We start from the raw sequence: 13,599 nt of genomic DNA, 5'->3' as shown, positions 1-13,599 counted from the left end.
GGGCAAGAGAGGGGTCCAGGCCAACAAGTCCTCTCTTGGCCTGGGATGGGGACAGAAGCCATGAGCCAAGCAGGCAGGAGGGACAGGAGGACAGCTCTGAGCCTGGTCTCAGGGGTCATTTCCCTGGGCTGGGCAGTCCAGTCAGGCTGGTGGAGGAGTCTCAGGGCTGCAGCTGCCTGGGCCCCAGCAGGGGTCACTCAGGGCAGCAACTCTCTCCCATTTCTCCTATGCCACGGATGGTGGGCAGGACCTCAGCGCTGCCCTCCCTGTGGGTGGCCAGGAATGATCTGGGACCCTAGGGCCATAGCCTGGAAACCTGCTGTGTCTTATGTGTCCCAATGTCTGGGGGACACTGCAGCTAGGCAGTAGGGGACCCTCCGCACACTGCTCACTCTGAGACAAGGTCTTGATACATATTCCGGGCTGGCCTTGAACTCACTGTGTAGCCCAGGCTGGCCCCAAACTCATGGCATTGCTTCTGCCTCAACTTCCCAGGTGATGGGATGACAGGAGCGTGCCACCATGCCTGGCTTGAATCCTTTTCAGAAGGCATCAAGTTCAGAGCCTTGCTCCTGAGGGGGACCCATAGCCGCCACTTCCTCAGACCCGCCTAGTTTTTAGGCCTCGGGCTGCAGCCTCCCACAGGAACCCCAGCCTGGCAAGGTGGAGGACCCCCCCAGCTTCTCCCTCCTGGTACACAGCCCTCCGGGAGCCTCAAGGGCGAGTCCCAAGTGAGAAGAGGTCCCCCCACGGGGCCAGGATCAGCCTGAGGTCTGCTGCCAGTGCCAGTGCCAGCTGAGCACCAGGGGCCCAGCACCCACTCAGGGCACACGTCCCTGAGCACAGGGGCTGCCCTCACCCTACGGCACGGGTGACAAGCAGTGGGCTTGGAGGACACTGTTTCCACCCTGGGCCCAGCGGCAAACTGGAGGCTCCAGAAGAAACGTTAAAGTGGCCACAGCCTGTGTCTGTGGCTCAGGTCACTCTGACCAGCTCTTCCCTGTGCTGGGTAACTCCATCCCCAACACGCAGAAGGGGAAACTGAGGCTCAGCATTAGGCAGCAAGGCTGTGGGTAGTCTGGGTTCAAAAGGAAACCAAGGCACTGCTCACGTGGAAGGTCAGCCACATGCAGCCTCATTCGTGTCATCCATTTATTGAAAGAAAGCAGCCTCCTGGGGGCCACTGCCCAGGGGCCCTTCTGAGGGTCACCAACTCTGCCCGCTTGGGGGCTGCAGGGTTGTGGCAATGGTGTCCCAAAGGGCTGGCCTTTAGGCTCATGACCGTGTTCCTCACGGCAGAGCTGGGGTGAGACTGTTTCCAGAACATTCTCCAGCTTGTGGAAACGCGACAGCTGCAGGCCTGGTGGCGCTAGGTAATGGGCAAGCCCACTGGCACTGTCCTGCCTCACAGCCAGGGAGCAGCGGCCCTGAGTCCGGTGTGGAGGGCCTTCTGTCCCGCAGGCCTGAGTTGGCCACACTCCACGCCCAGGTCCATGGGGCGGTGACCTCCACCATACCCCGAGCCCGGGGAGGGGCACCTAGGAAGGGTGAGGTCCAGCTGACCCCTCCACTCGGCCACCCAGCCTGGCCCCAGCGCGGCAGGGCCAGGTGCAGTGGGTGGAGCAGAGGAGGACGGGCTCTAGGCAGGGCACCTGGAAAGGAGCAGAGGGGACTCCATCAGCACTTTGGCAGGGATGATGGGCTCTTTGGGGAGACAAGGTCTGAGTGAGGCACTGCCAGCACCCAGGGCCGGCCGAGTCCTGAGGCAGAGACACCCATGCCACCCACTCTGGAACCTGCTCTAGACGCGCTCCAGCTCTGGGTCTGGCTCGGGCTCCTCCTCCTCATCCTCGTCCTCGTCCTCGTCCTCATCCCCGCAGGCCTTGTCCAGGGGCACCTCATCGCGGGCCAGCTCCTCCACGTGGGCCAGCATGTCAGCCATCAGCGCCTCCTCCAGCCGCTTCCGCACCTGCTGCACCAGCTCCTCTTGCTTCCTGGGGACACAGGCACTGGCCCTGCCTGCACACACTTTGGACCCAGCCCCTCCACCAGACCCGACCTGCCTGGAGCTGCCTCTCCTGGCCCTGTGGCACCGCCCCCTCTGCAGCCCAGCCCGACCCAGCCACAAGCTTGTTTCACTTTCACAGTGAGGACACTGTGCTTTCTGCTCCCGGCCAACTCCACACTGGGTCACAAAGGCCGGCTCCAGGGGCTTCTTTCCCAGGCACTCTAGCAAATGGCCACCTCCTGGCCTCCTGGCCCAAACCCAGGGCCTGGGACTGTCGTGAGTCAGTCATGCGTCCCCACCTGATGGCTCCCTGAGCCTGACAACCTGACACCCAGTGTTCAGCACTGTCCAGCATGTGCTGCAGGAGTAGGGGAGGGGGCACTGGGTCTGCCCTGCACTCTGAATGACCATCTGTTTCAAACAGCGCTGGCAGACATGCATGCGCCACAGGAGCCGCGAAGAGGCACAGGCAGAGGGGAACCGAGGAGGGCTGCAGGCTACCTGATGTCCTCGTCGGTCACCATGAAGGCTTTGCACAGGGGCTGCGTGGTGTTCAGCCACACGCCAGGGTTCTTCTCCACGGCGGCCGAGAGCTGCCCAGTGATGGGCATGGTGCTGGTGTGCAGGGCGCTGGCGATGGCGGAGAGCAGGGTCTCATCTGTGCAGCCGGGCCCCACCCCTACAGGGCACGAGACACAGTCTGGGGTGGCGGGGTCACAGGGTGCAGTGACCGAAGCACTCAGCACCAGGGTGACCAGCCGAGTAGTGCTCCTGCGTCTCCACTTGGTCTCGTCCCCAAATTTCACATCTGTCCTAACCCACATAGCAGAGAAGTCGGGAGCTTGGGCTCCTTGGCCACTGCACGGGTTTCAGTGGGGCAGCAAAACCAAACACCCCAGCAGGCCTAGGGCAGCCAGGCGGGTGCCAGGGCCGTCAGGGCCACCAGAGCCACACCCCAACCCCAGCCGGCCTGGCAGCCCTTTCTCCACACCTGAAGGTCCCCAGGCCCCACCCCCTCCCTATCTCTTTGGCGCCCTTCGGGTCCAGGTCTCCAAGGTCAAGAACAAGAATGCACATCACAACTCCACCCACACGTCTGCAAGGTCCAGAGCCCCAGGCAGAAACCCTTCCCTGGCCTGCACAAATATTCACCCTGCAGCCCCTTGGGCAGGTCCATGGTCCTGACCAGCTCCTCCGCGATGTCAAAGGCGCTCAGCCCGCTTAGCTTCTTCTCCCAGAAGAGCTGCGGCCAGACAAGGATGGCAGGGGTCAGCCAGGCTACTGCCCAGCCCCCAGCCCCCGCATCTGTGTGAAGGCGGGGCTCGTTGATCCTCCACAACCACAACAAGCGAATCACAAATGGCTCAAAAAAGAGTGATTATGGGCATTTATGTACTGTACTTTCCCTTTTGGCAGTGCTGGGAGTGGAACCCAGGGTCTCCTGCATACTAGGCAAGTGAGCTGCACCCCCAACCCACTGCAGCATCTTTTTTTTTTTCCGGATTTTTGAGACACTCTCACTACCTCTTCAGACACTCTCACTACTTCTTCAGATCCTCCTGCCTCAGCCTCCCAAGTGTACCATCTTATTTAAACTATCTGCCCACAAATCCCACCATCTACTCAAGACTGGTCACAAGGAAAGGCCCAGGCCTGGGGTTTAGGGCTGGCCCCAGTGTTGGGGTGCTCACCACACTGGCTGGGAAGGGAACCCCCCCCGCCACAAGGGCCCTGAGGATTGGGCGAGCCAGGCACCCCAAGACCACGGGGCTCACCTGCCGTGGCTGGTCCACAGCCTTCTGCGGATCGCTCTTGACCTTGTTGCTGGGGTGATTGGTAATCTTGGTCACCGGCTGCTTGAAGATGGACGCCGTCTGCCGCACCGGCAACGCCGTGTTGAGGTCGGGCTTGCCCTGCGGGGACAAGTCGCTGCGGCGGGCCGGGATGGCAGGGGTCCCCGGGGTAAGACCGGGGTTGGGCCTGGGGCCAGGAGTGACGACGGACCCTGGTCCAGGGCAGGGGGTGAAGGGAAAGGGCTCGGGAGGGCACAGCAGGGACTCGGGGAGCCTCAGGAGCCGCGTGCGCGCCATGGCCGCCTGGGGACCCCTGAGGCGGGCCCTGCTCGACCCCTGCGCACCAGGGGCACGGTCCCGCCCACTGACGTCATCGGCCAGCTCACCTTGACCTGGTTGGAGGAATCGTAGCGTACTCGCTGGCGGCTCTTGTTCATCTTGCTCATCAGCATCTTGCCCGTGCGGAAGTCGAAGGTGCTCAGGTCCATGGAGCCGCCCAGGTAGCGCGCCAGCTGGGGCTTGCTGCGGAACTTCTTCCCGCTGGGGCTGCGGGCGCAGACTGGTCGGCGCGGGGCTCGACCAGGAGCCGCTGCTCCTTCAATCCCCCAACCCCGCAACCTCGGAGCCCTCCAGTAGACAGGGACCCACACTGAGGAGGAAGGGGTCCTGGGCTGGGAGGCTGCCTGCCCTCCCCAGAGACCACAGCCTCGGGACTGAGGCTGCTGTGCAGTCACCTAGGGCCTCACTGCGGTCCGCAGTACTGTCTAGATGGCCAACAGCTAAGGTGTAAACTAGGGCCAGTGCGGCAAGCAGCAGCCCCCACACCAAAGCACAAAAAGGGTGCCCTCTGTGACCTGCAGTTCCGTGCCACTGCCATCCCGGAACCTGGACCAGCGTGCTCTGAGGAGGCCCTGTGCCCAAACTGAGTCATCCTTATGCTAGGACGCCACTCCACCAGGAAAGGTGCAAGGCTGTGACACTCGCCACGGTGTGGGCAGGCCTTGGGGATGCCGTGCTCAGTGAGACACAGAAGTGTGGGCTCCACGGACAGGACACACCCAGACCAAGCGACTCCATGGACCGGAAGTGGACTCATGGGTTTCAGGGCCTGGGGAGGGGACCGGGCTTCCCCTGGGGTGGTAAATGCTTTGGTCCTTGATGGCTGTGATGGCAACACAATACTGTGAATAGGCTAAAACCCAGACCCACTTAAGAGGGTGAAACTCCTGGGTGTGACCACAGCACTGATGTTGCTTACAGCACTTACGAAGCCAGGTGCCCAAAGCACCCCTTACTCATGGTATACTCCAGCGGGTGGTGGGTGTCGAGTTTCCCCAGATGCCCTGGCACGTAAAGAGAATAATGGCTTGGAACCCCTTCTCACCAGAAGATGCCAGTTCTGTGAGGACTTAAACCAGGGGACAGGCGCAGGTTCTAGGAAACTATTTGGGACTGACCTAGGGAAATGGGTCAGTGCACAAGGGTTGGTGGGGCTTGGACATGCGTGCTAAGATAGGTCACTCTAGCTGGGGGGCCTAGAGCACCCTCAACTGTCTAAGGTGATTTTACTGGTGTGTGTGGTGCTAGGGATTGAGCCCAGGGTGTTGAACATGCTAAGCAAGTGTCCTACTACTGAGCTACGACCCCAGCTCTTTTTATTTTGAGATAGCATCTCACTAATTTGCCCAGGCTGGGCTTGAATTTGGGGTCCTCCTGCCTCAGCTTCTCAAGTACAGTTAAAACCTTGGTTTGTGAGCATAATTCATTCTGGAAAAAAAAATGCTGTAATCCAAAAACACTTGTATATCAAAATGAATTGGGCTGGGCATGGTAGTGCACACCTATAATCCTAGCACTTGGAGGCTCAGGCAGGAGGATCACTGTGAGTTCGAGACCAGCCTGGGCTACATAGTGAGTTCCAGGTCACTCAACTACATACCTATAATCCTAGCACTTGGAGGCTCAGGCAGGAGGATCACTGTGAGTTCGAGACCAGCCTGGGCTACATAGTGAGTTCCAGGTCAGTCTCAACTACATAGTGAGACCCTGTCTCAAAATACAAAACAAAACACCCATAATAATAAAAACTCATGATCTGCTCAACCCAGATATACTCATACAAAAGTGATTACAATACTGTAATACAAAAAAATAAAGAAAATACAAACTATAAGACAAACAAATTAACCTGCACTTACTTTAAAAAGCTTTGTGCCTGGTGAGAGGGAGAGGGAGGAGGGTCACTGTGTAGGATTTGCAACTACCACTAAGGGAGTGAATCACTGTTGTCTACTGACTCAGTGAAATCTCTCTCTTTTCATGCAACTTTAACAAGGAACCTATTCAGTGACACTTGCTTTTGCCTCCTTTTGAGGATTTCATGGAAATGTGCCATTGCATTATCATTAAACAAATCCACTGCTCGCTCTGCTGCAGCCTTATCTGGGTAGTGCTTTTCTTCAAAGTTTTGTGGTTTCCTACAATTTCCACATCTCCCCAATCTTACTTGAAGTGAGAGATTCCGCCTTTATTTTTCCACCTGGGCAGACCACAGCTCCTCTGTAACCTCTCGCTGTTATTCACCATGCAGATCCATCCCTTCGCTGGTGGTTGGCTCCCGGCCACATTCCTCCACCAGCTTTTTTTATTTTTGTTTTTTTGCAACAGGGTCTCACTACGTAGCCCAGGCTGGCCTTGAACTCGCGGTGCTCCGCCTGCCTCAGCGTCGGGTTTACTCCTTTTCCAGTTCTTGAACATTGTCCTCATTCATCTCCAGGACCCTGGTCTTCCCCAAGGACACAATTTCATTGACAACTGGTAACTCCCACTTATGAGCAAGCCCCTCTATGTTGTGCATACGAACACAATCAAAGTTTTCTCCAAGCAGAATTGAGGGTTCTCCTGGTGACCCCATCCCAGGCTTTTCTGATGAACTTGAGGAAGTTTATGATGTGGAAATCATTTTTTCCAAAATTCTCAAAGGGGAAGGTTTGTTCCTTTGGTCTCCTCGAAGCATTGCTGAAATAGAGCTTTGATGTAAAGCTCCGTAAAATTCAAGTGACCTGCTGATCCATGGGTTGGAGGACCGCAGTGGTGTGGGGACCTTACTGAAACTTAACTCCTCCAGTACGTTACCCTCAGAGCCTAGAGGATGAGCAGGAGCAAATCTGTAACCAGCAAGACTGAGTAGCAGCCTCCTTTCTAAAAGTTTTTCTTCATGGCAGGACCAAAGACCTTGGTGAATCACTTAACGAACAGATTCAAACAACCAAAGCCTTGCTGTTGGACCCCAACGTAACGTTTAACTGGCTCTTCTGCACCTTGCGTTCTTGAAGACTCATGGACTCTTGGAATGATACACAGGCAGGCGCTTCACTTTGAAATCCCTGCTTGCATTAGCACAAGAGGGTGAGATGGTCTTCTGTGTGCTTGTGACCAGGCTTGCATTCTCCTCTTTGCCTCTTTGGCATCTCTTTCCAAAAAAGACCGCCTCGTTTCACTTAAAAATTTGTTGCAGGGCTGGGAATTTAGCTCAGTGCCACCGCACCTGCCTTGCAAGTGCAAGGTTCTGAGACTGATCCCGTGCTGGAAAAAAAAAAAAAAATTGCTCCAGCAGGTAACACTCGGAAACCAGGAACTTCTAGAACCCAAGTTGTGGACACCTCAGCTGCATTAGTGTCTAAACTGTCTCTCCCTGCCTCACGATGCTATGGAAGCCATCTCTCCAACATCCTGAAACCGTCCCCTGCATGCCTGGAAGCTGTTTTCTGTTGCTGTACCTGGCAGTCTACTAACACTGCCTTTACCTTCTCACAGGATAGTCCTAGGTCAGTGTCATCCTCTATTTGCTTCTTGTTTATCCAAACCAGAAGCAACCTTTCTGCATCTTCCAGAATATGTAGCTGCTTTTGATATTCTTGTGTCTTTTTTACTGCATCTAGTTCCTTTACTTTTTCTTTCTTCAATGCTGTACAAATGGTCAACGTAGACTTCTCATGAAACCTTGCAATTTCTGATTGTACTTCCTGATTTCCTTAACTTCCACCATAATCATCTCCTTCTTGCTCCCTTTCAACCTTTATCTGCACGTGGGCCATTGTACATGCTCACATGGATGTTGACTACAGCACAGTACTAACAAACGCTTGTCATATATTGTATTTAATTATGGCAGTATGGTAGCAAAGGGTCTGCATCTGCAGGCAGTCTGACCTAAAACGAAGCAAAGCATTCCTACACTTACTTTTAAATTTTTATTTATTTATTTTGAGACAGGGTCTGACTGTGCAGCCTAGGCTGGCCTTGAACTTAAGTGATCCTTCTGCTTCAGCCTCCTGCGTGCTGGGATTAAAAGTGTGTACCTAGCTGGGCGTGGTGGCGCATGCCTGTAATCCCAGCACTCAGGAGGCTGAGGCAGAAGGATCGCTGTGAGTTTGAGATCAGCCTGGGCTACACAGTGAGTTCCAGGTCAGTCTCAACTACACAGTGAGACCCTGTCTCAAAAAACCCAAAAATAAAAAAACAAAACAAAAACAAAAAAAGAGTCTGTATGTCCATTCCTGAACTCATTCTTGTATGGAAAGGCAAAGGACTGTTCATAAGTGCTTTTTTGGTACCAGGGACCAAACTCAGGACCTTACACTTGCAAGGCAGGAGCAGTGCCACTAAGCTAAATCCCCAGCGCCATAGGTGCTTTGAAGTAACAAAAATACACTAGTGCCAGCTGGGCACGGTGGTGCATGCCTGTAATCCCAGCACTCAGGGGTTCGAGACCAGCCTGGGCTACAAAGTGAGTTCCAGGTCAGTCTCAACTACATAGTGAGAACCTGTCTCAAAAAAACAAAACAAAACACTAGTGCCAGTTGTGAGCACCTTCCAACCTTCATTTCTGCCAAACACTGAAGCCTGAGACTGATCACTGAGCACAATCCCACAGCATAATCACCCATGATCCTGCAGCACACATGTATGCAATGGGAAGGAAGGGGGAACCACTGACTAAGCTGTGATCACATGACCTTTGGTGTCAGGCACTACTCCTATCAAATCAGTTGTTTATCAAATTAAAATTTGTTAGGCATGTTTACTCATCTTGTGAAACACAAATTACTCGAAACCCAAGGTTTTACTGTACTTAGGATCACAGGTACACACACCATATTGGTTGGCTAGGGTACTAAAGGCAGTGGGAACTCTGAATACAGATTCACTTTTCCTATAGCTCTTGATGTTGTTTTTTTGTTTTTTGGGTTTTTTTTTTGTGGTACCGGGGATCGAACTTGGGTCCTTGCGCTTGCGAGGCAGGCCACCGAACTGCAGAGCTAAATCCCCGGCCCTATAGCTCTTGATGTTAAAACTGAGCCCATCAGCCAGGCTGATGATGCACACTGGTAATCCCAGCACTTTGGAAGGCTGAGGCAGAAGGATCTCTAGCTGTACCACAGCTTGGGCAACTTAGCAAGACTGTCTCAAAATAAAGAGCCGGAGATGGGACACTGACCTGGAAGCACTCACTGCCACAGGCGGGTGGCAGACGCCTCACCAGTCTTCCTTATGATGTGGCTCTGGCTGCGAAACGTCACCAACCACTATTTTTGGATCCAACAGGCGCTGAGGCTTGCAGAGCACTTTTGAGAGGAAGAACAGTAGCTACCGGCTGGCCATCAGGATTGTCACCAGAACTTTTGCGAAATGCATCCGGGCCCTCAGGTTGAAGAAGCAGACACTGAGGACCCTTTGGATTAACTGAATCAGCGCTGCCTCCCAGGAACATGGCCTGAAGTGCTCGGTGTTTACTGCCAACTTAATCAAGTGCCAGGTGGAGCTCAACAGGAAGTTCTTGTGGACCTGGCCATCTATGAACCAGACTTTGAAATCTCTGGCCAGTTTGGCCTGAGGGAGGACAGGAAGGATTTGCAGCTACCCTGGGGGACGTTATGGAGCCTGAAGGGATATTTTCCTGGATGGCGAAGTACCACTGAGGGCCGTGGTGCTGTGGATCAGGAAAATGCTTCTTCCTAAAGATCACAGTGACCAAGATAGGGGCAGTGTGTGATATCTATGCAATAACTCATAAACTGAGTTGTGATATCATTTACATTTCAGCATGATGCCTAAGAGAAAAGGTCTTGTCTTCTCTCAGTGGACACTGAGTCTCAGAACTGTCTTACATAGATTGCACATAAAACTTTCACAGTATTAAAAAAAAAAGAGGGCCAGGGATTTAGTTCAGTGGCGCTGCACCTGCCTTGCAAGCGCAAAGTCGTGAGTTCCATCCCCAGTAAAAAAAAAAATAAAAAGATGTAGATCGGTGTGAGGATCCTGGGTTCAATCTCCAGTGCACCAAAATTAAATTAATAAGCAAACTAATTGAGTCTATACCCTCAGGGTGATGCAAAGACCCCCCCCCCCAAGGCCTTGACTTGGCTTCAAAAAGTTACAAGGAGGGCCGGGGACTTAGCTCAGCAGTTCCACTGCCTGCCTTGCAAGCCCAAGGACCCGAATTCGATTCCCGGTACCAAAAAAAAAAAGTCACAAGGAGGTGCACCATGAAACACTGGCCACCAGTGCTTTCCCTCCTGTCACTGGCAACAGGAAGACACAGACACAGAACTCGCTTACGGGTTGAGGACACTGGAAATTAAAAGGGCCTGGAGCCTGGGGATTTAGCTCAGTGGTGCCACCACCTGCCTCACAAGTGGAAGGTCCCAAGTTTCATCCCTGGTACCAAAAAAAGAGAAGGGCCCAGGGTAGGTAGCTGGGCTCAGTGGCACATTCACCTCATGCTAGTACTCTGGGAAGCTGAAGCAGTGGAGATCACAATTTTGAGCCAAGTCTGGGCAATTAAAAAAAACAAGAGTCTGGGTTTTCTTTGTGGAATTCCGAACATTCTAAATCAGAATCTGGGCCAGACAGATGTGGTGGTGCACACCTGTAATTCCAGCACTCAGCAGGCTGACACAGGAAGATCACTGCAAATTTGAGGTCAGCCTGAGCTATATACTGAGTTCAAGGCCAGCCTGAGCTACATAGTGAGAAAAAGTAAATAAAAATTTTTAAAAATTAAATTAGGGCTGGGGATTTAGCTCTGTGGTTCTGCCACCTGCCTCACAAGTGCAAGGACCAGAGTTCAATCCCCGGTACCCCCCCCAAAAAACCAACAAAACAAAACAGAATCTGATTATAGCTCCACACACCTGAAAATCCAAGAATATGCTAAAAACACTGTTAGCATACTTCAAATGGGTGAACCATATCTCAGTAAAGATGTCTTTAAAAAAGTAAATGCCAGCTAGCTGGGCATGGTACTGCATAGCTACAATCCCAGCACTCCAGAGTTAGGCAGGAGGATTGCTTCAAGTATGAGGTCAGCCTGGGCTACATAGTTTAAAGTCAGCCTGAACTACACAGTGACACCCTGTCTCAAAAAATGAAAAAAAAAAAAAAGCCAGATAGTTTAATTGTGGCTAGGGAAAACAGGGCTCATAGGAACAAGGCTCAAGGTTCTTAGAGGTGATGAGAATTTTCTGAAAGATAGTGGTGTCTTGAATGTACTAAAAATCATTGTGTTGTCCACATAAATTATGGAACATTAATTATGTCATTTTTACCTTATTCAGACAGGTTCTCAATATGTAGCCCAGTCTTGCCTGGAGCTATGTACCCCAGGCTTGCTTCAAACTTGTGGCAATCCTCCTGCCTCAGCCTCACAAATGCTGAGACTACAGATGTGTACCACTGTGCCTGGTTATATTTCTGTATTTGAAAAAGGTTATGCAGGTATACTGACACAAAAAGATATCCCTGATATTTTATTGAATGAAAAACAGATTTAATACAATTATGTGCATAGAAAAAATCTGAGTGCTCCAGCTCCAGCTGTTCCACCTACTCAGGAAAGTGCAGACACCCAGAGATCAAAACCCTGGATGAGGAACCCCAGGCCTGCACACATAGGGCAGTTTGGGACTAGTTTCTCCTCCTACGAGGCGGGGCCCTGTAGGTGCACCTCTCTACCTACTGCTAGCCTCCCACAGGGCCACCACAGTTAAGGCCCCGTGAAGTTCCAGGGGAGGTGGGACTGAGGGGCAGATGACATCTCAGGACACTGACCAAATCGGGTCTTGGCTCTGCTCCTAGGCTGCAGCCAGCTCTCAGCCTCCCCAGGGTATCCACACAGCCAGGTGCCACTGCCCAGACATCTTGCCGCTCCACTGTCAACTCCCCAGAGGGGGCCTCCCAGATCTCCTCAGACATTCTATTATCGTCCACTATCCTAGTACCCTCAGTGCATGGGAAAACAGCTGCTGTTCTGAATGTCACAAGGGGAGGGGCACTCTCAATACCCGCTGAACGGCTAGGGTGCCAGCAGTGCCCACAGCTGACAGGCGCTGCAGAGGGACTTATTAATTTAACAAAGCCCAGGAATGGGGGCACACGCCTGTAATCCCAGCATTAAAGAGGCTGGGGCAGGAGGATCAGTGAATTCAAGGCTAGAGGGTTACACAGTGAGACTTTTGTCTGAAAAACACAAAACAGGGCCTGGGATTTAGCTCAGTGGTGTTGCCACCTTCCTCGAAAGTGCAAGGTCAGGAGTTCAATCCCTCAAAAAAAAAAGTTATAAAGGACCAGAGGGGCAAAAAAGGACTGTAAGACCTCTGTGTCCACAAGGAAGAATGAAGCACAAAGATGCATCTGAAGCTGGCTCTGGCAGACTCTAACCTGAAGGGCAGGGCCCCAAGGCTTTCAGCTTTCTGAAGAGCCGGGAGAGAATTAAGTCACAGGAGGAACTGTGCAGTTAAGGGAATGCAGTGTGTCCTTAAGACACAGTGCTTGAAGCCCCACTACTCAATGACAGACACAACACGGTCCCAGCCAATTATGGGTACAGCATTAGGGACATCACCACCTCCCCCTGCTGCTCTTGGGCTTGTCTGAAACCAGAACCTGAGCCTGTTGGACAAGCCACACTTCAAAACTAAGCTGCCCTCACTTTATCTCCCCAAGCCCCAACAACAAATAACCGGAAGACCACAGCAGACCACAGCCCTAAGTATCCCTCCTTCTCCCCGAGTCTAGGCTGCACCCACAGACCTCAGCAGGTGCCCCGACACTGAAGCTGGAAAAAGCATGGAAAGCTGGCTCAGAATCAAAAGTGGCAAGTGCGAGGCCCTGGGCTCCATCACCAGCACCACCGAAGGGGTGGGTGTCTTTGAATGGGAAGTAGGAAGACAAACAGCAAGTGGCTGGTTTGCTGGGCTGGAATGAAAGCAGGCGACTCTCTGTTCCGCCCTGCCACCCTTCCCAAGCCAAGACCAGCCACTTTCCAATTTGGGATTGGAGAAGTTTCTGAAAGCCTCGGACTCCTGCGACATCAAGGCAAAGGCCAATATTCACAGGGCTCACACAGTCACCGTCCACAGTATCTAGCCTAGAGGGAGGCGACCAACGCGGGGAAAGCGCCGTTACAACGTGCCCAAGAGTGAGGTGTCCCTTAAAACGCACCCTGGGGAGCCCACTCCCACGACTGGGAAGGGCTCGGATGTTTACATTTTAAGCACACCCTCTCCGGTCCCCCGTAACGAACTTTGCTACCCCAAATCCCGGCTTGCCCAGCCGCCCCAGGCTGCACGGTGCGAGAAATTCCCCACGGGGACAGGAAAGGGAGAGCCCAGCCCCCACCCCCGCCTCCCAGCAGCGTAAGGCCGCAGCTGAGCGCCCCTAGCCCAGCGCGCACATTCCCTACGGGCGCCGGAACAAAGACCTCGGCAGCAGCCAGACCGAGACCAGCGGAAGCGC

At 53.3% G+C, this 13,599-nt stretch overlaps 1 protein-coding gene and 1 pseudogene across 1 annotated transcript; one reads left to right on the top strand and one right to left on the bottom strand.

The window, feature by feature from the left end:
• Positions 1-1,138: 1,138 nt before the first annotated feature.
• Positions 1,139-7,360, bottom strand: Mbd3 (methyl-CpG binding domain protein 3). The gene is made up of 7 exons (XM_010634909.3): positions 6,308-7,360; positions 4,188-4,347; positions 3,784-3,921; positions 3,161-3,251; positions 2,510-2,687; positions 1,797-1,994; positions 1,139-1,652 (listed from the first exon to the last, which is right to left on the bottom strand). Exons 1-6 carry the CDS (start codon positions 6,565-6,567, stop codon positions 1,802-1,804), a joined length of 1,020 nt encoding a protein of 339 aa, XP_010633211.1. The 5' UTR covers positions 6,568-7,360; the 3' UTR covers positions 1,139-1,652; positions 1,797-1,801.
• Positions 7,361-9,357: 1,997 nt separating this feature from the next.
• Positions 9,358-9,782, top strand: LOC117284471 (annotated as a pseudogene).
• Positions 9,783-13,599: the final 3,817 nt, after the last annotated feature.

This window comes from Fukomys damarensis, unplaced genomic scaffold (genome assembly GCF_012274545.1).
Source record: "Fukomys damarensis isolate Sample0158 unplaced genomic scaffold, DMR_v1.0_HiC HiC_scaffold_37, whole genome shotgun sequence".
Taxonomy (NCBI): domain Eukaryota; kingdom Metazoa; phylum Chordata; class Mammalia; order Rodentia; family Bathyergidae; genus Fukomys; species Fukomys damarensis.
Note: the sequence above shows the minus strand (reverse complement) of the source record. Positions and strands in the feature narration are given on the sequence as shown.

Bases quoted from the DNA above. Each gene is read 5' to 3' on its own strand.
- Mbd3 (XM_010634909.3), bottom strand. From the start codon at position 6,567: ATGAGGACAATGTTCAAGAACTGGAAAAGGAGTAAACCCGACGCTGAG. The intron at 4,348-6,307 runs GTAAGATTGGGG...CTGCGCCCGCAG, and splicing joins GGCGGAATCTCTCACTTCAA to CCCCAGCGGGAAGAAGTTCC. The intron at 3,922-4,187 runs GTGAGCTGGCCG...TTGTCCCCGCAG, and splicing joins ATTCCTCCAACCAGGTCAAG to GGCAAGCCCGACCTCAACAC.